Raw genomic sequence first — 27196 nt, 5'->3', positions numbered from 1 at the left:
ACTGTAAAAAAAAAAGATCAATAAGTTTTGACAACATATGTTTTTACATTGCTTTAACTCATCAAAATAATTTAAGCAATTATTAATTGTTTTCCTAAGTTATACAAGATTCAACTCATTTTTCAAGTCGAATTTAAGTTGAAATAACTTAAACATCCAAGTAGATTTTACTTAAAAATTTAAGGCAGCAACTTTTTTTTTTAAAGTGTTGTGGAGGTTTGTTTTAAATCAGAGCATGGAAACACATTTATTTGATTACTGATATGCAGGTTACTGTTATTAGGAGTGAAATGTAAATTATTTTTTTCAAATTTATATAATTTTTATGGAAAATACACTATTATAATTGTTGTTTTTATTATTATTTACGTAGTGCATAAAACTGGATAAGGTTAAAACGAAAAACTGCTCATAATTTACTATACCACTTTAAATATGTCTAACTTTCAGTCTTTGTTTACATAATTGAAGGTGCCGCCTCAGACCGCCGTTGTGTTGGATTATGCCGTTAGAGGGGGCGCATTTTTTTAGATTGAAAGGTGAAATATCTCAGGATCAAACTTTCCATAACAGTTTATGCAAACGAAATACAGCCCTCAAAAGTATGTAAGCATACACTGATCGACGATGACTCTGTTAGAATATTCGCTTTAATCATTGGAAAGTTTCTTCCCACTCTCACCCGCGTAAAGTCGTTATAAGTGAATGGTACGGTCCACCCCCTACGAGTACTGTTTTTCTTTCAGCGGATGGAAGCATTAAGTTATTCGCTGTTCCCATGATGAAATGTCTCCGAGACTCAAGGCTTTAATTTTAAAATTTCTGTCGGATGTACGATTTCATTGATTATTTTTCCTCAGAAAAGTACAACGCAAGATTGGGAGCAGGTAAATGGGTAATATGGCAGTTAGGACCGTCCTTTGAAGTCTTTTCCCGTTTCGTCGCTGGATTGATCGTGTAATTTAGTGAGGGGCGCTGTGTTGTTTGAAAAAGCCTCATGTTTTCAACGGGTCAAGAGGAGCACTGTGCGCCCACCAAAGAGCCAGTGAAGTACGGCGAACTGGTGGTTTTGGGGTGAGTCCATACGCGCAGCTTTTTTTCCCCTCATAATGTGTCCAATATTGACGAGTTCACCCGACTTTAGCTGTATTATTTGCTGTTTCCAAGTTCCTTACTTTCACTTGCCGTAGATACTCTCACAACAGGGCTCTTCAGAAACTCTCTGGCATATTTTTGAGCCGCTATTTAGTGGATAACCGCGTTTTTAGAGAGTACGGAAATAGTTTGTTTACACACTTGATATTGGTGTGCAGTGCGCGAGACCTCCCAGCTCTTAAAATTCACGCGCTCACGTTACTGCACAAATGAAACACGTGCGGTCCTGTAAGCTTACGGGAGCCAGATAAATAAATACATTTAGGCTATTATTATTTGTATGCACGAAAGCCGCCATCTAAAGTGATCTTGTCGATGATGTAGAAACACAATTATTGACTATGATATGCATTTTACTCCATCGTGGATGGTTTTGGCTGGGAGTTGGTTTGATCCCAGACTCTTATTGGAGCCCCAGTGTTCGGGTCTTGATGGGACTTTCTCATGGTGCTCGTTCATCATCTGTACGGGAAGTCATAACGAGATGAAGGGCGGTGGAGGAATTCGGAAGCAGCCCACTAAAGTTATTGGTCCCCCCCTTCTTGTCAAAGAGCCTGTCTCTGTTTTACAATACCCCCTCCTAGCTCTGCTGGGTTGTAAATCACAAATGTTCAGTGATCTAAAGCTTGGGGTTTCAAACCATTCCTGGAGAACTGCATATGATGGATGTCTGCATCATTAGCTCATTAGAAGATGCTCTGTGTGTTGATCTGGATGTGTCACATATTAAAAGACGTTTAACTTCAAGGATCTCAGATGTACAATAAAATATTTTGTGGTTAGTGTGACTGAAAAAGGATTTTAAACCAATACCTAAAGCCTACTGTATCATTTAATATGCACATTTCTAATTCCTCAATTATCAGCATGATCTCAACTTTGCTGAAAAACCTGTTGTACACAATGGTTGATACTTTTTAGGAAGTAAAACATCTTTTACTATTATTTTAAAACGACCCCCTTTAGGTTGTGGTTCACCTTTTGATTTGAAATCTTTTTTATAAACTAAATGTAAGAATAACTTGTAATATTTCAAGATATGAACACTTACTGGACCGAAGCAACTTAGATTTACTTGATTTATCCAGACTTCACTTTTTTTTTAAACAAATATTTTAAATTTGGATTATTAAATGACATGAAATTTGTGTACATCTCTCAGTCATCATTGCATTGCGTTATATGTTTTCCCCTTCACAATAAAAACAGCAGAGTTTTGATCATAAAACTAAGCATTTAAATTATATTATTGAGAGGTTTAGGCCGTTTCTCAATATAAGCAATCTTGCATCCTTGTTTTCTTGTACTACGTCATCAACTGTTCACTTCCAATACTCAAGAACACAAGTACAGAGGACGCATGAAAGTACCCGGATGTGTTCTTGATATCGAGAATGCATCTAATGCAGACTTGAGAGAATCGAACCGTTAGAAATCCCAGAAGACACTGCGGTTGGAGGCCTGTAAGCTTGCTTACTTAAAGGGTTAGTTCACCCAAAAATAAAATTGTCATCAATTACACACCCTCATGTCATTCCACACCCATAAGACTTTTTCATCTTTCATCAAATGAAGATCTTTTTGATGAAATCTGAGAGCTTTCTGTCTCTCCATTGACAGCTACACAACTACCACTTTGACGCTTCAAAAAGTTCATCAAGAGATCGTAAAACTAATCCATATGAATTGAGCGGTTTAGTCCAAAATCTTCTAGAGACACGATAATTTTTATATGATGAACAGATTGAATTTAGGCTTTTATTCATGGTTTATTCACACAACATGGCTCAAGCATGTTCGCTTGGCATGTGAGAACCAATGAGGTTCATTCTTGTGTTACGCAGCACGTTTGAGCTTCTGTTTATGTGGATTAATGCCTAAATTAAATATGTTCATCATATAAAGCGATCGAGTCTCTTCAGAAAATTTGGACTAAATCGCTCTAGTTTAATGATCTCTTTATGAACTTTTTGAAGCGTCAAAGTGGTAGTTGCGCAATGGAGGGACATAAATCACTCATTTTCAGATCTCCTTCATTTGTGTCTCGAAGATGAACGAAAGTCTTACAGGTTTTGAACGACATGAGGGTGAATAATTTAATGACAGTATTTTCATTCTTTAAGAGATTGTAGCTGCAAGCTAGCAAATACTAGCCTGGGAAAACCCAGACAACTTTCGGCAAATTTAGATTTGGTCTGCAAGTAGTCTGGCAAAGAGCTTATTCAAGCCCATTTCCATGGCCTCGAAATCGCGGCACCAATTAGAAACGTTGAGGCGGGCTTTACAAGATGACGATCGCTCTGATTGGTTTTAGGTCTATCCAATTGCGCCCAGAGGCATTTGAGCGACCGTTGGTGAAGCGCGCCAACTTTTAAATGCATTATTATATTCAAATTGCAAACACATGAGGACAGTCTCCATGAAAGACCCACTGGCAGATGAACGTGCTACTACATTTCTCTCCGAAATGGTAGGAAATTAAATTAGATTTAATAGAGGATTTTAACTGTGACAAGATGATTGACAGGGCAGTTTATGTGACAGGATGCACGCGACAGATCCGTCCGATAAAGATGACGAAGTAGTATGTCCCAAAGCTTGCCTACTTTTTTGCTACACATTCAGGCCATCCTTAAAAATATTCTTGTTTGCCGTAACCCGACCGACCCAGTCAATTTAGGTCCGACCCAATTATTTATTTTTTTTCCCTTTTAGTCCGACCGACTTGCTGATTGTAAACTTGCGTTAAGACCGACCGATTTTTTTTTACTCTTCAAACAACTAATACAAATGCAATAAAATGATATTAATTATATTTTATTGTGAATAAATAGGCCTACATATAGGCTACAAACGTAGGCTACGCTCTTTCTTTTAAATAAAAACCCGTGGCGTCATCTATGATTATAAGGGCTGTGTAGGCTGTAGGTCTATGCGAAATGAAAGCGAAATCGCGACACTCAGATCCACGAAAAATGTTTTAGTAGGCTAATTCTATGAATTACACTGCGCAAACCAAAAGTAGGCTATTATACCCACCGGATGAAGAGGGATTGGCTCTCCACAGAACATAATTTATAGCCTATTCATTTTATTTTATTTTTCATGTTCGCATTTATGAGGAAGAAACAATATTACGGACGTGACCGCTCTGAAAGCGGCAATTAAAACTTCACAGAGATCTCAAACAGGCATTTAAAACACCAAATATTAAGAATGGGCATATCAAGCAAAATAAAATTCGATGATTGATCGAAAATTGTATCTCTCCCCCCACATGCTCACCGGCAACGCTCCGACAGTAAATTTCTCTGTAGGCTACTGTCTAATAGGCCTGTGTTGTAGCCCACAGTCATTAAAAAACGATTTAGTTTCATATTCATGTTTAAATAAAATAATATTTATTTTTTTAATTTCATGTTGATTATATGAAAAGTGAATAGCATGAATAAGATAAGATGATCCCGAAAATATCGGAAGACAAATGGAGTAGGCAGACATGATTTTAACCACTTCATTAAGTTTGTTTTTGTAGAAAGTCTGTCTTTAAAGTGAATTTCGTTTTGTATTAATTGTATCTTAATTTTGATCAATGTTTCATCAACCAATTTCATGTATTTAATAAATAAGAGGTAGGCTAAATAAGGCAATATAATCAGGACACGGAGTCGCCGGCGCGTGAACTGGAGCTGGTCTCTTAAATGAACCGAAACTCAGCGTATAAGCTACTTGCCTCACAGACCTGAGACATATATATAGGCCTATATATAAAAAAGCATGAAATGTACACTTTTAAACAAAACAATTCAAAACGAAAGAAAACAGACTGCTCTCTGCTTATGTAATGAAATGTGCATTTCTCTCTGGCGCGTTCACTAGGCTACTGCGAAGATCGCGTCAGCATCGTCAACTTCATCTTTGACACAGAAAACACTTGTTTATTAATAAACAATTGAAATGTCTCCTTGATATATTTGACATACTAATAATCATCACTTTTCCCAATTCTGACAGCTTAGGTGCGTTATTGGCAGCGCTCCCGTTACATGAATAGGCCTATAATATTACCGCTATAATATTATTCTTTGGTGTTCAGTTTATACAGGTTTTCTAATTATTTAATATATATATATATATATATATATATATATATATATATATATATATATATATATATATATATATATATATATATATATATATATATATATATATATATAGCACGAAGTTCTGGAAAACTGTCAGTGAAGTCCCGATATGCAAATTTGACCAAAATTGTACATTTTTTTTTTTTACATCGAATCTCGGAAAAAAAAAAATAGACCGACCAACCGACCTTTTTTTTTTTTTTTTTTGCTGTTACGGCAAACCAAGATATTTTTAAGGATGGCCTCAGAAGTAAATACCTTTTCTTCACAAAAAGAGTACATACTTTTATGGCGTAGTGTAACTTTGGGACACCGCATATGGCTTTACACGATGACGATCGCTCTGATTGGTTTTAGGAGTTTTAGGTCTATCCAATTGCGCCCAGAGGCATTTGAGTGACGTCCGTTGGTGACGCCCCTTTGGAAATGAGTTATTAAAGGAGCGTTGCCAGACCATAACTCAGTTACTACTGAGAATGGTCTGGTTTTAACCAGGCTAAGCAAATATGTGACTGCTTGTGAAAGTAAACATTTATCTGTTTGTTTTGCTTTTAATAAAGTGACCTGAAGAAAGCCTGCACTATTTATATTGGCATATTTAAAATAATCTTAACATTGACATAAGCATAACATTAAACACATACTGATTTTTACAATTACACAAAGCAAAATAAAATGATATAAAACAAGATATGAAATGCCTGTTATAATGTGAAATAAATGTTTCAATACATTTGTGATTGTGCATTGGATGTTACTCATAATGTGCTGGGAAGGTCAGTTGAGTAACAAGATCACAGCACATCTCAACTCTCACAAAGCTGCGTTCTGTGTCCTCTTGTGCTTCAGAGTTCGTTCTTTCAAGATTACCTGACAAGTTCTCCACGAGAACGCAAGTCCGTCCTTGGAACTGTGAAACAGCCATAAAGTGACAACTTGATATTTAGACCATATGCATTTTATGCAAGAAGTTTGCTATCCTGTTATAATGATCTCCTTGGTTTACATTACAAGCTATCAGATTTTCATCTTCCTTTTTGGCCATAACAGCAACTACTCAAATTGCATATTTTTACTCCGTTTGGGCCTCAAATTGGGTCCATATTCTCACTTTATTATTCTATATGAGCCCTAAAAGCCTGATGTATCAAATGATATTCAACAAAAAAACAAATTATTTTAGAGGTTTCAAAAATGTTGTCTTAAGGTTTAAAATACTGTTCCATTAAAAACATTTTTTTTTACTTATTTTCAGACTTTTACAGGAATAATATAGCAATGAGAGTTGATACGCTAGGGAGCCGTGTGTTCTTGAATCTTGAGGTCCACATGTTTTTGGTGGAGCAGCTTGTTTAAAAGCACCGAAACCTTTCAGTCTCCAATTTGTAGGCCAACCTGTCTGCAGGCATCCTGGGTTCCCTCAGGAATCTCCTGTGTTTTTTTTTTTAGAATAGTGGTTTTTGATTTGAGTAAATTAAGAAGGTCTGTGGTTATTAAGATTACTTGAAGCGAGTTTCATGTTTTGTTTTATAACATGGTTTCACATCCTTATGGTTGTCGGAGCCTTAATTCAGCAACTTTCATTTTTAAAAACACAGCAGCTTTAAAATTCACATTATGCGACTTTTGTAGAACAAAATAAAAAGGGTCTTTTCAAGCATTACATGTTATGAGAGAGCCTAATTCTCAGAGTGCAACTACAGTTTTTATTTCTTTATGAAGAATTTACTTTCATAGTCAAATATGACCCTGACATGACCGCTTTTATGAGAATAATATGCCCTTCAAGTGTAGTCGGAAATATAACTGCGAGTTCTGAGTATGTGAATGACCAGCTGAATAAACTGAATTCTACATGAAACACAAGTTTCCAACATCAGAAGTGGCATGTTGATTTTAAAGATTATATAATATATCAATAGTCTAGGTTATATAGAGATCAGTAAGTGGATAGCTGTAGTAAATAATAATTTTGGAAGTTAATCACTTACAGTTTGCTTTTTAACATTTTACTTTTTAAATCATTTGAAATTATATAAATGAATAATTTTCTTAATGCAATCTGATGTTGTTTTTCGTTCACTGTATAATTTGTTTGTCTTAAGGCTGCTTCCATTTTATGTTTCCAACTTGAATGCATGACATATTGTAATAGCAAATGCCCAACTCAAGGCAGCATAATTTCAGTATCTTATAAAAGGTAACACATCTTATGACTTAAATCGCATATAACTGTTAAGGTTAATCAGTAGACTTTTGTGGTTGAGTGTGTTTTTGTCTTTTATATGTAAAGTGAACAGTTTTATGTTACACAAATGAATCACATGGTATGGTGAAATATTTGCTGTTCTTGGAGTGTTTGATTCATAGAATTTGAAGCCTTCTGTGTATGAACCAAACAGACCTATTGTGACCCTGGATCACAAAACCAGTCACAAGTCGCACGGGTAAATTTGTGGCGATAGCCAACAATACATTGTATGGGTCAAAATTATAGATTTTTCTTTTTTGCCAAAAATCATTAGGATATTAAGTAAAGATCATGTTCCATGAAGATATTTAGTACATTTCGTACTGTAAATATATAAAACATTTATTTTTGTGAGTGAATGCAGCACAGTCGTGAACATAAATGGACAACTTTAAAGGCCATTTTCTCAATGTTTAGATTTTTTTGCACCCTCAGATTCCAGATTTTCAAATAGTTGTATCTCGGCCAAATATTGCCCTATCCTAACAAAGCTTATTTATTCAGCTTGTATAAATCTCAATTTTGAAAAATTGACCCATGTGACTGATTTTGTGGTCCAGGGTCACATATTCCTTAAAAAAAAAAAAAGAGAAAGAGATCAACCTACCAACTTTCTGCTGGCCTGATTCATTGGGGTTGCCTGGCATTGGCTGCTGGCACACACACAGTAGAGGCTGAAAGAGGGCATTATTGATCTGGGCACAGGCAGATCTGAGCCTCCAGTCCTCCTCTCTCTGTTCATTGTTCTCATTAGACTGACTGAGCTTTTTGAGAAGGCTTTGTGGGACACGACAAACCTCGAAAATGCACCTTTTGTAATGTTGTCTTTCCTCTGTGACTGATAGCTGTGGGGAGATGGATCTCGCTGACTCTAAAGTTTCTGCCAACTCACTGAGAGAGCCTTACAATCACTATCATTCAAACTCTCTGAAAGGAAGACGTGATCAACCTAAAGGATTTCAGATGTATTGTAAAGGTCTCCCTGATTTATGTAATTAAAATCAAAGTGATTTAACATGGTGATGACAAATGATAGGCTACACTTAGTGTGCATGTAAAGATTCATGTGTTTTATGGGGTAGCTTGTCTAACAGCACAGAAAGCGTAGTTTGTAGACATATAAGTTGAGACTAGATGTCAGAATAGATCTGTGCATTAAGGGTACGTTTACACAACAAGAATGATAAAAGCATATTTTTTTTCCCTTTTGCGTTTTCCTACGGATCCATAGCCTGGAGAAACCCTGACGAACTTCCGGTAAATTTGAGATTTGCTCTGCAAGTCCGTCTGGCCAAGAGCCCATTCAAGTTCATTTCCAATTTTTCCAAATCGAGGCACCCATCACAAACGTTGAGGCAGGCTTTACACGATGATGGTCACGATGGTGGTTGCTCTGATTGGTTTTAGGTCTATCCAATTGCGCCCAGAGGTATTTGAGCGACGTCCATTGGTGACGCCTCTTTGGAAATGGGCTGTGAATTAACCTTCCCCAGACCCACTCTCAGTTACAACTGAGAAGTGTCTGGTGTCGACCAGGCTAACAGATCCCCGTAAACGTTTAAAAACGCTGTTCTGCTGCCAGGCCAGTAGTTGGCAGTCACTTTTTGGAAAGGAAAAACTCTGAACGCATAATACACATGTGCATGTCACACTGTTTTCACAAATTCACATTTTTGTAGTTTACATGGAGATTATAACATTTCAAAAACTTGCACTGTAAATGTTTACGTTTTCAGGCCCCCAAAACGCTGTGAAAATGAACGTCTAAAATGTATGACAACGGTGTCGTGGTAAGGGCTGTTCACACAGAACAGGTTTTTTCCATTCCACCGTGCAGCTTTTTCTTTGTAAACATGCGCTTAGATGAACACGTTTGACTTCTGCACTCGCTTCTTGCGCATAACAAGCATTCTAAAAATTTGAGGCTTAAAGGGCTGGTATAATGCCCTTTTCACAGGATGTAAAATGAGTCTGTGATGTCCCCAGAGTGTGTATGTGAAGTTTGAGCTCAAAATACCCCACAGATATTTTTATATAGCATGTTAAAGTTGTCACTTTTTGAGGGTGAGCAAAAACGCACCGTTTTGTGTCTGTTTCTTTAAATGCAAATGAGCTGCTGCTCCCAGCACAGGGGGCGGAGCTACAACAGCTTGTACTCACACAGACATGCACTGAAAATTTAAAACACTTTTAGCCTTTTTATGTTCAGACTGGATTTCTGTAGCTTATGTGTAGTTATCTTCTAGTCATTGATTAGCATATTCTGTCTTGATAATCTATAAATCATGTTCCGGGGGCGGGGTTTATGTAAATTTTAGGGTTAGTGATGTCACTAACCCCTTTTGCAGTGTCTTGTGCGTAACAACCCATTCTAAAATTAGTTAAAAGAAGTTCAACTTTAAATTTTTTTTTGTTTTTTTGCAACTTGCGACATTGTAATTTTTCATGTTACGAGTTTGACAGTATATTGTATGATTCTTTGGCTAGCAGTTGTGGAAAAGACATAACGAGAAAGACTACATGTCGCCTATGTGACGTCACCCCATAACACATTTTCCCTCCACTTGTCAAATCACGGTGCTAATGCTGCGATAATCTATGGAGACAGATCGAGATGCCTGTGTGTTTTGTACCCAAATGTCAACATTCAAACCAAATGGGCTGTTCTTTCTTCAGATTCGCGTCGAAAGCAGCGACGAGTTGTAGTCCACAACGTGCTCTCACGCAAAGTCTAACCGTATCAAACTTCTACCCGCTAAATTGTCCCATTTCACACAAAAAATTATATTAAAAATTCACAGACAACATATGTTCACATTCATGGCAAAATTCAAACGGGACCAGAAAAATAATTATTTTCTCTCATTCACTTGCATTGATGATTTTTCAACCTAGAGGTCCAGTGGGGTTTTACGGATGGGCGGGACTTACCAGCTCTATAGCGGCACCTTCTAAGAAAACTGGTTACAGACAGACTCCCATGGCACCATCATGTCTAATGATCTAGAACAAATTCAAATGAGCTTTAGTCACAAGCAAGCAAGTATTTAATGGCTATTTCTTGCTAAAAATGAAGTCATACTTTGTCTAGTTTTAACTGAGATACCATTCTTTCCACGAGCTGCTCGCACATAATCGTGGGATAAAGGCAGAGAAGAATGCATCTTCAAAATCTGTCCGGATAAAGACATCTCAGTAGACAGGATGTTACATATTTATTTGACTCAGACATGCCTTGATACTTTCTCAAATTGTGTAACATGTCTAGTGATAAGCATCAACAGTACAGGATGTTGAGGCCGCTTGTAAGTGCGTGCTGACATCATGCACACTCTAGACAGCCGATTGTAGATTAGCATTTTACTCTGAATCCTTGTTCTCATAAATGCTGTATGAAAAGGTCCAGGATGCTACCAGGAAAATCTTATGGAGCAGAACAAAAACCTGACTGGATAACATTAGGAGCTGGACTCAATGAGAAGAAGCCTTTTTATTGACAGCAATTAGACTAAGGTGTTCTGAACACCACAGTGTGTTTATCTATGAGTAACTTGTAACTTTTATTCCTTATTAAATGTAGTGAGTTAAAAAAACAAAACAAGTTATAAGTATAAAAGGAGTGTATTTTTTTATGACACACATTTCTCATCTCTATGAATAAGTGACAATTACATGTTACTACCCAAGGGAAGTAACTTCATGAGAACTACACCTGCTGTTAGACAGGAACATTTATATAATTTAAATTAGGACTGTCATGATTCCTCGATTAAAATCAAGGGCTCTATTTGACTAAAACTTGAATAGTGGCTGAATGTAAGGCTGATGTAACAAAATGGCATTTATTTATTTTATTTATCTATTTAAAAGGGAAAATGCATATTAATGAACATCTTAGCTTTTCAGCAATTTAAATATGCCAGAGTTAGCCCCAAGGCTATAACATCACTATGAAACAGCAGCTCTATGAATGGCGTGTGATGCCTTTTCTCTGTCCTGTTATTTTCTCTGTCTGTCCATTATTCAGTAAAAACAACTTTAATAGCGCTGTAATGGTGTTCACACATCTCAGACCTCATTTGATCTTAAAGTGTATAAAAGAGTGAGAAAGAACTGTTCTCTTTGCGTTCACATTGTACCTGGACCATGCATGCAGTGTTCCAGTCAGAACTTTTTTTAATTTATGTTTTGTTGGAGAACTGATGGAAGATATTTGAGCCTGTGTTAAAGTTTCTCATTTTAAATGTGGTGAAATGCTGCACTCTTCACATTTTCTTGTGAATGGGTGTCATTTTATTAGATTTGTATCATAACTAGTGGGCAAAAACCCTTTCAATTGTTGCAAATTTTAAGATAAAGTGCATTTAATGCTCGTTTTAAGCCGTGCTTGGAGATGGAGTTTGGGTGGGCGAACCTCTGAGTCTGCAGGAATCACTGTATCACGAGCTCCTCGTGTGCTGATTGTATAACGCCATCACTACTCTTTAAAGGGGACCTATTATGCCCCTTTTCACAAGATGTAAAATAGCCTAAGTCTCTGATGTCCCCAGAGTGTGTATGTGAAGTTTTAGCTCAAAATACCCGACAGACTATTTTTTACATCACTTTTTGGGGCTCAGAAAAACATGCCGCTTTAGTGTGTGCCCTTTAAATGCAAATGAGCTGCTGCTGCATGGCATAGGGGGCGGAGCCTCACGAGCTCGCGTCAGAACAATCTCATCTCACGGAATGATGATAATATCAAAACAGAAACTCTCAGTAACGGTGTTCATTTCGACCCAGAGTCGGACAATAACGCCTACAGAGTCAGAGAATATATGCTGTATGGAGATAGAACAGGTATAGTTTATATTATATACTTGTCATTGCTTGTATCCACTATTAAGCCTGCTGTAGAGGACCCCGTCCGAATGATGGCCAAAAATATACTGATGAGTTTAATTAAAGTTTATTGTACATCACACAAAAGATGAAGCGTCAGTTTTACTCCAGAAAATCTAGAGTTACTGTGAGTAAACACAGTATAAGAAGTGCGCAAGTACAAAAACGAATTTCCGTAGAGCTGAGGGAGCATTTTCTTCGAAAACAAAATGAATCCACCTCGTCTTCAGCTGCTGGCTCAGATTTCGGGAGTAAATAGAGAGAGTTATGTGGATACATCCAGCCACACAACACCTACGTTCTCGTCAGTGCAGCAATGGCGGATGTGTACAACTCGCTGTGAACTCGATCAGGGCGGGTGTATGTTAAAACCGCAGTGTCTGTCAACATTCGTGGGCGGGGCCTGTGGCTGTTGTGACGTCACACCAGCCCCGTGGCTGAAAACAGGTTGTTGGGGATTTTATGGGGATTAAAAAACGAGTGAGTGGATTTTTATCACTATAGGGTGGTTGTGTACACACACTGCCAACACAAATTTATGTCCAAACACCGTGCAAAAGTGAATTTTGCATAATGGGTCCCCTTTAAAGCACATGGTGCATACTGTCTAATATACATTAATTTAATTGCGGTTGGATAATCGTTCAGGGGCATGGTTAATTATGCTGCATGTTTTGAATGACTGGCATTCCAGTTCATATGAAATCAGTGTGGTTTTCCGGATTCTGTTGGTCTGCTCATGTGGCAGGGATCTGTAGAGCCGTGAAGTACCATTTTCTTGCTCTAGAAAATGATATTCTGTGTTTGACTCCTTTTTTAAAGTGGTATTTCCCTAGTCACTCATACGGTGTTGTCTAATTTTTTTCTTTTTTTTTTTTTCTTTCCTTAAACAGGTACAATGGTACACTTCCCAATGGAGACAGAGGGCGAAGGAAAAGCCGGTTTGCCCTTTACAAGAGAGCCAAAGCCAACGGTGTCAAACCCAGCACTGTACACATCCTTAACACACCACAAGCCAGCAAGGTAATCGCATATCATCCATAACTGTGAAACCTAGGCTACCTTCTTTTTCTTTGCATAGTAAAATAAAACGTGTAGCTATACTGCCTTTTTTTTGCCAAATAATTTTGTCAGATAAATACCTTAACCAAGTTTAGTGTGTTGATCTTCCCTCATATTTAACATTTTAAAAATATATATCTTCCTCATATTTTGATGGTTTAAGTGAACTTGTTGGATCATTTAAAAACAAATATCCCCTCCGGACATCACTTTTGACTACTACTACATCTGGTTTAAGAAATGCTTTTTTGGGGGGCATTAAATAATGGTGTTATTAGTAAATCACCTTGCATGATTCATTTAAATACTTTCCTCTTATAATTTGGTCTGAAAGGGAATCTCCTACAAATGCATATGCAATAAGGTCAGTCGCAAAAATCACCCTGTCCACGTCTTTTCAGTGCTAATTTTTAACTGCATGTCTTCAGTAAATCCTGACAGTATTTTAATGCCAAAAGAGGGTTTGCGCTGGTGCAAGCTGTTAGTAAATTTGGCCCTTAGAATTGACACACTTAAGACTAAAATTTTACTCAGAGCGGCTTTATACATATGGACCCAGAAATGGATTCCTACTGAGAGTGAACTTGAATGAGCCTGAGATCATTGTGGGGATGGAGAACATCTGGATGCCTGAGTTTTGGGGTCCTACCTTCATTCTCCATCCCGATTACCAGCAAACAAAAAGTACTTTAAGTACCTGAACTTTATTGAGCATCTAGAAAGGAAAACGCTGAAATACCTTTTCTCACTTTGCATATTCTGTGCAATTAAGCCGTAGATTTTCTTTGCTTCATTCATGAAACCAAATGCAATTTTATATGCTTGTTTGATGGTTTTGTTTGTGTGTATATGGCACACAAATATGCCATTATGCATTCTGAAGTATTTAGAATCATCGAAAATTGGGATGCATCAGAGATTTGTTTTCCCTCTCTCCCACCCCTATAATATACTATTATAAATAATCTGACATTAATGGCACAACCAAATGCTTTGCCCTTTTGAAGGTGTTGCCTTTCAGTTTATATTTTACAGCAAGGGTGTGTCAACTCATTTTAGATTGTGGGCCATGGAGAAAGGTTAGCTTAGGGGCTGATTTGTGTTTGTTAAACCGTGCTGTACCCATGCAAGCGCATGACCAACACTTGATTCTGGACTTGACAAGCTCCAGAAGAGTGTCTTTGAGATAGCAATACATGGAATTTGAAATTAATTCTTTCACAAGACTTTCCAACTTTCCAACACATAGCAGAGAGAAGTTGTAAAACATGTTGGATTATTGCCAAGTTGTGAAGCTGCGCAATGCAGTGTTTAGTTAAGTATTGGAACTTTTAGTTTCTCCAACATGGCTACGATAGCATATTTAACCCCACCTTTAAATGGTTGCTACTGGGACATTCTTCAGAGATTTACAGGGAACATTTACTAAACATGGGTGGGGTTGAGTTGTTCACTCTCATTCAGAGCAGCCTCTACCAATAAACAAATCTGTGCTGATACTTGGCCATCTCCAGATGTTATTGTGAAATGCATGGAGCTGGATCAGAGATTATCATTCCCTCTGACACTTAAAGTTTTTTTTTATTTTGTATTTTTTATGACATGATATCGTTTTGAATGCTTTGAGCAGCCAGACCACAACTTTTAAAGTCCAGCCCACATTGTATTAACTCCAATGGTAGTATTACAGTGGTAGTATTTTGATCGGTTGGGGACTCCTCCTCTGTGATTTGCCTTTTTTGCCGCTGTTCCAGTCTACTGAAGGAAAACTGCCAACAGTCGGCATTGTCTCAGGAGATCTTTCTCGATGAGAGCCGCTTCATTACAGCATGCAACTATTGTTCTGTTCCAAACCCTAGTGAGCTGTCCTACTAGACCACATGTCAAGGCATCAAAATACTACCACTGTAATACTACCATTGGTGTTAATACAACGTGGGCTGGACTTTAAAAGTTGTGGTCTGGCTGCTCAAAGCATTCAAAACGATATTATGTCAACACAACGATTAGGGATGTTCTGGTCAGGATTTTTTGCAGCTGATACCGACTAGTACCAACAAACATTCCTAGAGCTTCTGAACAAATGGGTTTTTTTTGGGGTGCGGACTGATGGGGCTGAACCCGAGGTTACCCCGTGAGTCAGTCCTAGAGCTCCTCCTGTCCGATTTTATGGAAAAATCGGGTCCATCGGAGACGTCGAATGGAATGCTTGAAATGGAATAAACACCACAGACACAGTGTGAGAGTAAAACTATATGTAACATTGTTTAAAATAACAATGCAATGTAAACGTTCCCAGTTAGTAACCTTTTCAAACACGTTTACAGAGGACAACCAACTTGAAGGAGGTCATCTACAAGTGGCCAATTGTTCATTGTGCTTGTTTGGTCCGTGATCTACAGAGCAGCTACGTTATGTCACATGCTGAGAATAGAATAGCCATGGCATTGTGCCACCTTACATCCATTATCCTTCTTAACTCCTCAATCTTTACCTGCCTGATTCTAGCAGGGCTCTCTGCTTCTCTCTCAAGTTTTCTGAAGTTTAGTCCTCAGTAGAATTGCTACGATATCATAATTATCTCACCAGAATCAGTGTTCAAATGGATATTAGTGTTGGTTAAATGCATTTTTTAAAATGCAGTCTTGCATTTATTTTTAGTTTAAATTTAAATTAAGTTAAACCCATAAACTGGTATAAAAATATAACCCCCGGTATTGCCCCCTCACATTGCGAATAACTAGCCTAGAAATCTAGATGCACCCTAGCGGCAGTAAATTTTATTTTGCAGCCAGTGTCGTCTAGCAACTCTCCGTTGGCTTGCGAGCTGGAAAAACCAAACTCTAGTCAGGCCAATCACATCGTGTATAGAGTCGGTGGGCGGGCTTAACATAATGACGGCATAGTTGTGACGGTTCTGCGTGAATTCCCTGCTACTTGAAAACAAAGAATGGCTGCTGCTGCTGGCAAACAGCAGTCTTTCGAATCGGCTTTGGCCGTGAAAAGGCTCTGGTTGGTTGTAGAGATATCCTATTGAGTGCAGAGGGAATTTTAAAGACAACCGTTTATCCCGCCCCTCGGATTGAGCCCTGCCAATGGTGTGTTCCCAGACCCAACATCTTAATGTGGGTCTGGCTTGTCAGGCTAGCGAATAACCAGTATTACCATATAAGCACATGAGCCACAACTCTTCATTGCTTTCTCAGTTATATAAAGGTGTGGAAAAAAAACAGCCAATCGTAGTGTGAAACATTAAAAACCCCGATATACTCACGGCAAAGTTCTTTTTCGTTCTTTCCTTAGGGGTAAAACGAAGTTCGAAACACATGAGCAGCGATTATACTGTTATCGAACATCTGACACCGCCCACACTGTTGAAAGTGAGGGTTAGATGAATATTTAAATATGTGCTGCACGCTTTCCTCTCTACAAAATTAATGCACAACAAAATTGAGAGCAACGTGGATATGTTTGAACGAGCTCTGCAATTCGGCACTGTAGTAAAGTCGCATGTTTATTTATATAGCACTTTATACTATAGATTGCTACACATCAAGCAGATTTACCGTATTAAACATGAAAAACCATGTCAGTGTCTCATTTCATCAGAAGCATAACTTCATTTTCTACTATAAAGCAACTCTCTAGTGTGTTCATGTTTTTACTCCCGGATGTCTGTCCTCGACAGTCTGTACCGGATAAATGAACCGGAAAAGATTTCCACATGAAAGTTCTTTAGACGGTCACACACACACTTGTGCACCTAAATATTTTTTCATTCGCACACTTTAATTTTGCAAATGTCATTGTAGAGCCCTGTTTAGTTGCTTTTAAATGGTCTTTTTTCAGTGTCATTTAAAAAAGAAAAAAGAAGAATGTGATATATTTGTGATTGTTTGTTTTATACACAGACCCAGGCTCCGTTATTAAAGTCCCATGAACGCAAGGAATGTTTTCTTCTCGCCATGAAACTCGCTGGCATGCTGTATTTCTGGGGATGTTTTGTTACTGTTGGCTGCTTATTATCCGTCCACAGTGCCTCGTCAGAGCTGAAAATATCCCAGCGCAGAGTCATCTGTGAATCACGCTGTTCTTTGGGGTCACAGCGATCTGAGGTGGAAGGCCTTCCATGTCTTCAGGCGTCGTTCTGAAAGGGTTAACTAAAAAAAACGGCCAGTTCTCCGGCAGTGACACAAGTGCAGCTGCATCATTGTAATGTTAAAGTTGAACAAAGAACAGGCTCTGTGATTACTCACAGTGCACCAGCGAACTCCTTTCAGATAATGGGTCACAAAATGTCACTAAACTATTCCAGGAACAATATGTGATTGTTCACGGATGTCTTGGAGGTTTGTTTCAGAGGTTAGAGTTGTTGCCACTTGCATTGTGGGCTGTCCAGTGCTGATGGAGGGTACAGTTGAATTGGATCCTGTGGCTTGAGGTTGGTGGCCACAGCATCTCATCTCATCATGTGTTTACGACAAACGCGAGGCTCAAGCTGCTCCGGCGTCTCCCAGATGGAGCTGCTTCAAATACCCTGTTGCCCAACGGGTGCGGCTCCACTAGCTCTATTGTTTGGGGTGTTTTTTGTAGCTTTTGTGGCCCACTGTAAAACACCAGTGGGGGATGGATAGCTGGATGGACCCCCTGTTGTGACCTGGCAGTGAGCATGGAGAGCTGCCTAATGTTTCACCCTCAAGCCTCTTTGTTCCACTTTACTATGGGCACGAATGTGCTACCAACAACAATAACGGCCCAAATTTGAAACTGGAAGCCGGTCATACACGCCAAACTATGAGTCCCGTCACAACATAATTGATAGAGCTTTGGACTGAGGCTGGGTGGGTTAGATAAAAATAAACAATATTCTGACATTTTCCCTTTTGCCAATGCTCAGTATATCTGTACTCGTGTGTTTGTTCTGAAATGGCTAAAAAGGCAAGTTGTCTTAGAATCAATAATTGTGTTCAGACGACTAACTACCACAGCCAGTTAGATTAAACTATTAATGCAAATAATACTAATGATATTCAATTTTGTGTTTATGCATCAGCATTATACATTAGTAAGCAGCTAGAAAATGGCTTACCAGAACTTGCCAGCCAATCAGATTTCTTCCTGGCCAATATTATATTATATTATATTATATTATATTATATTATATTATATTATATTATATTATATTATATTATATTATATTATATTATATTATATTATATTATATTATATTATATTATATAGGTGCTTTTTATATTCTTTACAAGTTTCTGTTAAACTTGCTTGTAGTGTTACATTTTAATTATTTATGAAATATTTAAATAATCCTTTATATTTACTGAAAAAAATCGAATTTCTGTTGTGTACTACATGCGATCTGAGGCTGCTTACAAATTTGATCAAAAATGCATAATTTGTCAAGTAATTGCACACCTTTCTCTGTTGGGCTCCATCTGGTTGAGCAACACTCGCTTTGTGCACTCTCTGAAGTTTATTTTATCAAACTTGCTTGCTGTTAAGAATAACAGTTTAGAAATTTTAAATATGTGCAGCCCTTTCAATTCATAACATTTACAGAATATAACTGTAAAATGTAAGTTATGCTCTGGCTAAAGTATCTCTACGTGCAAAGCGTTTTATATGCTTAAACGCATTTCGGATCCTGTCTACATTGATTTAAACTATTCATTAAAGAACTGAATTTGCTGACGGGAATAAAACTCTAAAATATCTGCCGTAACTCTTATACTTGTGAGTTGTGAGACACGAGTGAAAGAGTGAGCACAAACTTTTATTACAGTTGCATAAAGCGCATTTACATGACTTCGATTTTAATGTTTAACTCGCTGAACAAAATCAATTTGAATTGAGCATTTTTTTTTTTGGGATTAGAAAATATACAGACTCAGCCAGCATCCATATTTAGTCTGGGATATTACTGGGCATATGTGGGGCGTGAAATTTTGGCTTTTAGTATGCATATGTGAACTGCTTGTGACCTCCAGTGTTATTGAGAACAGTGTTATGCACAGTGCACACTCACACAATCCTGTGCTTGGCATATGAGCGGACAGTGAGTTTTAAAAACAGTAATGCATTAAATAGTGTTGTACAGAAACAAACCACCTTCCTCTCTCGGCTGTGTTTTTCCATTGTTGCACAGTGTAGTAACATGACCCAGTTTCCACTCCCTTTTGAGCACACGTGATAGAGATGTGGGTAATTTGGAAATCACAGATTAGAGGAGAGAAAGGGTGAATCAGGAAGCGAGAGAAAATCACACTGGGAAATTGGCTGTTTAAACACTGTGGTTTGTCTCAGGCCACCAGAATAATGTTCACACACACTCTGCTTTGAAGTGAACTCAATTCAGATCATGCATGCATATCTGCGATGGCTAATTTTCTTACTTCAAGTAGAAATGATAAAGAGTAGATCTCAAACCATACTTTTTCGTGTTGTTAGTCATGTGATGCTTGCCTCTTCTTACACTCTTGACTTGAATAATGTATGATTTATTTATAACAAGCCGCATATGACAGCTGTCTCAGTAATGAATGTTTGATGGGGTGTGTTTCACATACACACAATAAAACACTCAAATTCTACATGCTGGTTACAGTGGTATTTTGGACCAACTTTAAGCATTTTTAAAAAGGCCAAAGTTATTAGTAGTGCTGCTTGCTAACCTTTTCACATTTCCGTTTTAGAGGGTAAAGGGCATATAGAGGGATCATGTGAGGCCATAGCAAATATTATTGCAGACTTCCCTTTTGCTCCACATGCATCAAAAAGATCCATAGCAAGTTTTCATAAAATTCTAAATGGAAAAAGACATTGGTTATGCCGTTTTTCCTCGTTGTCCTTTGTCACTTTCTCAGTACCTATATTCGAAGCTGTAAAGGTTTTAAAGTTAAAGGTTTGAACAATGCAGTGATATACAAACTACATTTTCAGAAAGTGAAAAATGTGTGCCACTGTATTAGATGAGCAGGAAACCCTCCCTGACAGATGCTTTTGTTGTGTTGTGTTGTGACAGGCAGTGAACTGTAAGGGCCAGCACAGCATCTCCTACACGCTGTCCAGAAACCAGACGGTGGTGGTGGAGTACAGCCATGACAAAGACACAGACATGTTCCAGGTACTGTTCTGCAAAAACAAAAAACACCCTGAAATATCTCCTCCACTGTTCAGTGTCTGCCTGTTGACTGGGAGTTGGCAAATCTATTTCTCCAACTTTAATATGTCTGACCTCCACCAAACCTAATCAAGATCTGTATATGGGACATGGTTATATCAGCTCCCCCAGACACGTGCTCAGATACAGGGTTGCGCATGTGTGGTGGTTTTTTTGGTGTCTGGTCTGCGCACGAGGGATCGAGTCATATAGATTGACTATAGAAGAAAAGCGAAAACAGGAACTAGCAACAGGGACAAAACAGAAACTCTCTATAAAAAGGAAATAAAGTGGAGACCGTCGCATCTTTATTTCAGTACAAGTATTTATAAACAGGATTTAGTGCAATAAGCACCTCTCTATTTTTGGGAATTTCCATCCCAGTTTTAAAACTAAAATAAGCTCTTCAAACAAGCCCTGACACATGTTAACCATCCTGTTTACTGTTGAGACAAAATAGTGTTGGGACAATTGTCACTCAGCTCAAAAACCATACAAAACTAATTCTGAAACACACACCTGGAGATTTACAGAATCTTCAGCTGAAATGTGGTTATTTTTAGTTCAAAAGGGACCATTTTTGTAACCATGTATAAGTCTCGACTATTTTAAATAGATGCTGTACTTTTGAACTTTCTATTCATCTCATAATCCTGAAAGTAAAATGTCAGTTTCCACAAAAATATTAAGCAGCATGACTATTTTTAGCTGTGTTAAGAAATGTTTCTTACGCACCAAATCAGCATGTTAGAATGATTTTTAAACAATCATGTGACACACATTGTTCCTGTCTTCATTCACCTTTGCCATCACAGGGATAAGTTACACTTAAAATAGAAAACTGCTATTTTTTTCACTGTATTTTTGATCAAATAAATGCAGCGTTGGTAGCATAAGAGATTATCAAAAACATAACTGCTCAAAAGTTTGGTGTTTATGGGATTTAGTGTTTATTATAATTATTAATAATATAATAAAAATGGTTTTCCCTAATATTGTTCTTTCTCTCATGACCTAGAATATAATTAATCGGACAATTGTTTGTAATGAGAACATAATATTTTAAGTTGTAGAAACTTGAATTCTTCTTTTCTATCTTAGATCGGACGATCGACGGAGGGCCCTATTGACTTTGTGGTGACTGACACTGTGTCAGGTGGAGGGGAGGGTGAGGAAACACCCATCACTCAAAGCACCATCTCCCGCTTCGCCTGCCGGGTGGTGTGTGAACGTAACCCGCCATACACGGCGCGCATCTACGCTGCAGGCTTTGATTCTTCCAAGAATATATTTCTCGGAGTAAGTGTGTTTTCTTGCCTGGTCTTGAAATGGAATTGTCTGTGGGATACATTTCTCATCGGAGATACAAGAAGCTTAATTAAGCTCTTATTTATAAATGCTTGTGTATGTGCTGTCTGGGTAAGTATCCACTTCTGCTGATCCAGTGGAACTGATCTAAACTTACCTGGTAAATATAGGTGTGTCAGGCTAACTGGAATGACTCACCCATGTGTAAACTGAGCGCACACATTTTTTGTTCATGTATAGTAATTAAGTCTCTCTCTGTAGGAGAAAGCAGCCAAATGGAAGAATCCAGATGGTCACATGGACGGTCTGACAACCAATGGTGTGTTAGTCATGCACCCACGGGGCGGGTTCACAGAGGAGTCCAAGCCTGGTGTGTGGAGGGAGATATCAGTGTGTGGAGATGTTTACACACTGAGAGAAACACGGTCTGCTCAAACGCGAGGCAAACTGGTTAGTGCGTCAGCTGCTCAATTTAGTGTACAATGTAGCCATTCTCCTTCAATCGTCAGTTCACTCACCTTTGTTTTTACACTTGTGATATAAATTCAAACTCAAATTTAAAGGAATGCCCCACTTAAAAATTTAAATGATCTTATTTACTCGCCCTCATGCCTTTCCAGATGTTTATGACTTTCTTCAGATGAGATTTTAGAAAAATCCAAACTCAAATTTAAAGGAATACCCCACTTTAAAAATGTAAATTCTCTTTTACTAACCCTCTCATGCCTTCCCAGATGTTTATGGACTCAGATGGATTATAGCTCATTAAATGATGAGAATATCCTTAAGCAATCATCTAGACGTGATTATCTAAACTGCAGATCAAGATCAGTCAGGAAGTTAATTGACTCTCGTTGAGGTTCCAGACTATAAAGTTGGTGCGCTACTAGTGTAGCAGTGAGGACTCTAGGAATGTGAGGTATACTGGTTCAATCATGTTACGGATGACCACTAGGTATTCAAGAGGTCATCATCATCACCATGCCCTGACTAGGACACTCTAGCTCATTCTCATTCAGACCATGTTTGTTTGGCTGTGTTCAGCGTTTAGAAATTCATAGTTAATTATGTGCTATGTTTGAATTTTGGGGGTTAAAAACGTTTTTTTAATGGAGTGTAAAAATGTTTGTTGATTTTTAGTTATTAAGAGCCATGCTATAAAAGCCCCAAAGTATGTTTTGAGTATTTGAACCTCTAGCTCCTCCTAGAGCACAAATGTGGTTCTGCACTCTTTCAATGTTACCGTATCACCAATTTCAACTCCACAACAAACTGTTTTGCTAATGAACACACTGCTAAAGGTAATTGACACACACCTGTGAGGTTTGATTTATTATTGACTGTTCACTTTTGTTTACTTGAGAAATAAAGAAAACTGAAACAAATTACAAGCACTAGAGAAAACAAACACAAATACACAATTTAAATAAAACTGTACATTACTTTATACTCTTAGTAGAAGCCTGATTATTTATTAGGCATATACTAAGAGTATCTGATCCAGAAATTGAAAAACAATATCTATTCATCCATCAAACCGCTTGCCTTCAGTCGGGTCGTGAGGATGCTGCTGTGAAGACCTATACAAAATTTTGTGTCTCCAATTGACCAATGCTGCATGTCTTTGAGTTGTGGGGAAAACCGGAGCACCAAGAGGACACTGGGAGAACATGCAAACTCCACACGGATGCCACTTTTCCACTGACATGTTTCGGGTGTGGGTTCCCGGGTCTGTCCCAATTCTCGAACCGTTTCGTGTTTCCGTTGCATGAAAAAGGGGTTCTGAGCCAGAAGATCGATTCAGCTAAAAACTAAAACTTGCTGGTCTTGAACTGAGCTGGGGGTTTGAGAAATGCAGTGTTGAACTTGCACTAAATTGCTCCTTATGTCTAAATATATAAAACGGTGCGCGAGTGACTAAATCAGAATCACGTAACCATTCGGTTCTCAAGTCTGTGGAAACGGGCTCCAGTTTGCCTGACCAAAAATTGTCTGTCGCAAACCAGCTGCTTAAGAACGGGCTCTGGCGCACATGAATTTATCATCTACACTTACTAGAGTTATGGTTGTAAAGCCTAACGGTGTAATTCATTACTGATTAGGTATTCAAACACTACTGGCTGCGTGCTGCTAATGATTAAGACCATTACAAACCGTAGGCTAAACTATAACCTGTATCCAAATTTGCTGACCAGCTCAATTGGAAAAACAATTCTGAAAATGTCTTTTTGCCCTTCAGGTATTCTTTTTGTAAGCGAAGCCGGGTTCAGAGGTCAAGACAGACATGAGTACAAGCCTCAGACCTGCGATAGGAGCAGTTAACTAGTTAGACTTCTATAATCTGAACATCTATAATCCTTGATTTGACTCCCAGCTGAGACAGGAGGACTTTGCATGTTTTCCCAATGTTGGCACGAGTTTCCTTCGGGTGCTCTGGTCTCCTCGCAACTCTACATAGGACAAGCGTTTTTGGAAAATGGATGGAATGCTTGTAATGAGTGCATTGCTCAGATGTTTGCTTTATGTGCCGCTCAGGTGGAGAGTGAGAGTAACGTACTGCAGGATGGCTCTCTGGTTGACCTCTGCGGAGCCACGCTGCTCTGGCGCACAGCCGATGGCCTTTTCCACACCCCCACTCAGAAGCACCTGGAGGCCTTACGGCAGGAGCTGAACGCAGCCCGGCCTCAGTGCCCCGTGGGCCTCAACACCCTGGCCTTTCCCAGCATGCAACGCTGCAGCCGTGCCCTGTCCAGCGGACCCACCCAGGAGGACAAACAGCCCTGGGTCTACCTTGCCTGTGGCCACGTTCACGGCTACCACGACTGGGGCCACCGTTCCGATCGAGACGCCAACGCTCAAAGAGAGTGTCCCATGTGCAGAACCGTGGGCCCCTACGTACCGCTCTGGCTTGGATGCGAACCGGCCTTTTACGTAGATACTGGAGCACCGACGTATGCCTTTGTACCTTGCGGTCACGTGTGCTCTGAAAAGTCAGCCCGATATTGGGCGGAGATCCCTTTACCGCACGGCACCCATGCTTTCCATGCGGCCTGCCCCTTTTGTGCCACCCAACTCAATCTGATGCAAAAGTGGGCCAAGCTGATCTTTCAGGGGCCTGTAGACTGACAACATAAGAGGAGGTTATAATGAACTGCTGGACAGTGGATTATGTAATTGAAGTGGAATCAGGTATGCTGAAGGACAGGTGGTATAAGGACTGATTCATACCGCAAGCTGTGAAGCTGCCCTTGAAATGCTAATGCAGGAGAGCATGCGTTTGCTCCGATGACATGGTGAATGACAGGAGGTGTTCGTCATGATTTCCTGACTGTTATTTTGTCTACCGGCCCACAAGATGTCAATTCACACCCAGCATTACCACATCACTCAGGATATTTAATACATTTCTATATAGGACACTTGGCTTTAGACTCGAGGTGCTTCGTTTGGTTCTTGGTGATCCTGTGGAGTTTTGTTGCTTTAATGATCTTTCCAGTGATGTCCAAAGAACTTGATTTTCTGGTTCTAGTGTGTCGCGTTGGAACTAAACTGTGCAGGATGGTCCGGAACCCCATGAGCAGGATCCATTATTTTAAGTACTTCAATGTGTGGGAACTCCCAGAGGTCAGAATCCCATATCCCAAATTCCACTGAGGGCTTCTACCAGGATGTACTTTGTTGGAGCAGTGTTTTGGGAACTGCAATGCTAAAATGGCGGTTTCCAAAGATTACAAAAAGGGTGATTCTGTTTAGTTTGTTTTATTTTATCCTTTACATGAAGAGCTACCAAAATAACACTCCTAAAGGATTCTGCAGGAATACCGATCAGTGGAAGCTTCATTTTCAGATGTAATTAGCCTAGTCCTCCATGTTCACCTACTTCAGTGAGCTCAAGTATTTGGAAACTAACACATTTTTTCTTTCTTTTTTTTTGTCTCAGTGGTCGAAGATTTTAAGCTTTGATGTTAAAGGTATTTTTATTCATACCGGGCTAACCGGTAACAAAATTAACAAAGGATATTGCCAAATATTTTTAACAGATTTGTAACTAAAAGAATAGTTCCTTCAAAAGCGTGTTCCAAATATATATATATTTTGGTGCTGTTCATTGCTTGCCACTTGTTCATTTTCCACATGTTGATGTACAATCAAAGCAGATGTGAAAACTGTGGACTATTCTGCAATCAGCTTATAGTCTTTTCTCAAACGTGGAAAATGATTAGATTGAGATTGAAAACAATGATGGTCGAGGTATATGACGTACAGGAGCCACATAAGACTTGCTAACCATTTCTCATTGGTCAAAATTCATCCCATTTCAACTGTTTTATAAGCTTGTTATGAGATTAAAATGACTTATTCTACTATTTTCCTAAAATTTATACAGAGATGGTTTCTTATGCCTAAAGACATTTTTACAGGGGTGTTGAGAAGCTTTTTTTAAGGCACACTGAAGGGGTATTTTTTTAAACTCTTGCATTTAAAGAGCCTTTTTACTCACTGAAAAGTATTTTACTACACACACAAGCCCATGTACAGTTTGTTTGTTTTAAAACAGATACTAATATATTTATTCAGGTATGTACTTTTACTGTGTGGTAGGTGTCTGTGTGAATGTATCCGCTTGATCAACATTCATTGAAGTGTGTGTGTTGCGTCCACGCTCAGCCTGTGAACAGTCATTAGTCAGATATTCTTTAATTAATGCTCAAACCTTCTGGCCTTGCTTGTTTTAGCTAAATAACCCATGATTCCTACCACACTCATTGTTACTTTCAGACCCAATATGAACACTGTAAAATCACCGTAGATTTTATTTGTAAATGAATTATTGAAATGTTCTGTTGTCTCTATATATTTGTCTGGATATACAGGCAGTTGTTGTGGTGTGATATACATGCATTTAGAGGGATGTTCTGTAGAGCGGATGTTTTGCTTTCTTGAAACATATCATTGTGAAATCACAAGCAGAATGAACTGGGAATGGGGAGTGTATTTACTTAAGCAAAGCTACTGTTAATTAACAAAGACGCTGATATGAGGCTCTTCCATGTAGAATTAACGAAAATAAAGCCAAACATGTTTTTCGGTTTAAAACGTCAAAAAGGATTTTGTGAAACTTTTTTTTTTTTTGTCTCTTCAAATTCCAAGGACAATTCATGTGTAAACATTTTGTAAATTTCAGCAAAATTAGGCACAATAAACCATTACACAACA

General features: G+C 38.5%; 1 protein-coding gene across 1 annotated transcript; it reads left to right on the top strand.

Annotated features, from left to right (window-relative positions):
• The first annotated feature begins 724 nt into the window (after nt 1-724).
• On the top strand, nt 725-27196 carry peli2 (pellino E3 ubiquitin protein ligase family member 2). The gene is made up of 6 exons (XM_079853435.1): nt 725-1074; nt 13329-13458; nt 20534-20635; nt 21773-21970; nt 22241-22429; nt 24515-27196. The coding sequence occupies exons 1-6, from the start codon at nt 998-1000 to the stop codon at nt 25103-25105; spliced, it is 1287 nt and encodes a 428-aa protein (XP_079709561.1). The 5' UTR covers nt 725-997; the 3' UTR covers nt 25106-27196.

Source organism: Squalius cephalus (genome assembly GCF_949319135.1).
Source record: "Squalius cephalus genome assembly, chromosome: 20".
Classification (NCBI taxonomy): domain Eukaryota; kingdom Metazoa; phylum Chordata; class Actinopteri; order Cypriniformes; family Leuciscidae; genus Squalius; species Squalius cephalus.
The sequence above is the reverse complement of the archived record's forward strand: the minus strand, read 5'-3'. Positions and strand labels throughout refer to the sequence as shown.

Coding starts and splice junctions, on each gene's coding strand:
- peli2 (XM_079853435.1), top strand. CDS start 998: ATGTTTTCAACGGGTCAAGAGGAGCACTGTGCGCCCACCAAAGAGCCA. Junction 21,971..22,240: donor CCAAGAATATATTTCTCGGA/GTAAGTGTGTTT, acceptor CTCTCTCTGTAG/GAGAAAGCAGCCAAATGGAA. Junction 22,430..24,514: donor CTCAAACGCGAGGCAAACTG/GTTAGTGCGTCA, acceptor TGTGCCGCTCAG/GTGGAGAGTGAGAGTAACGT.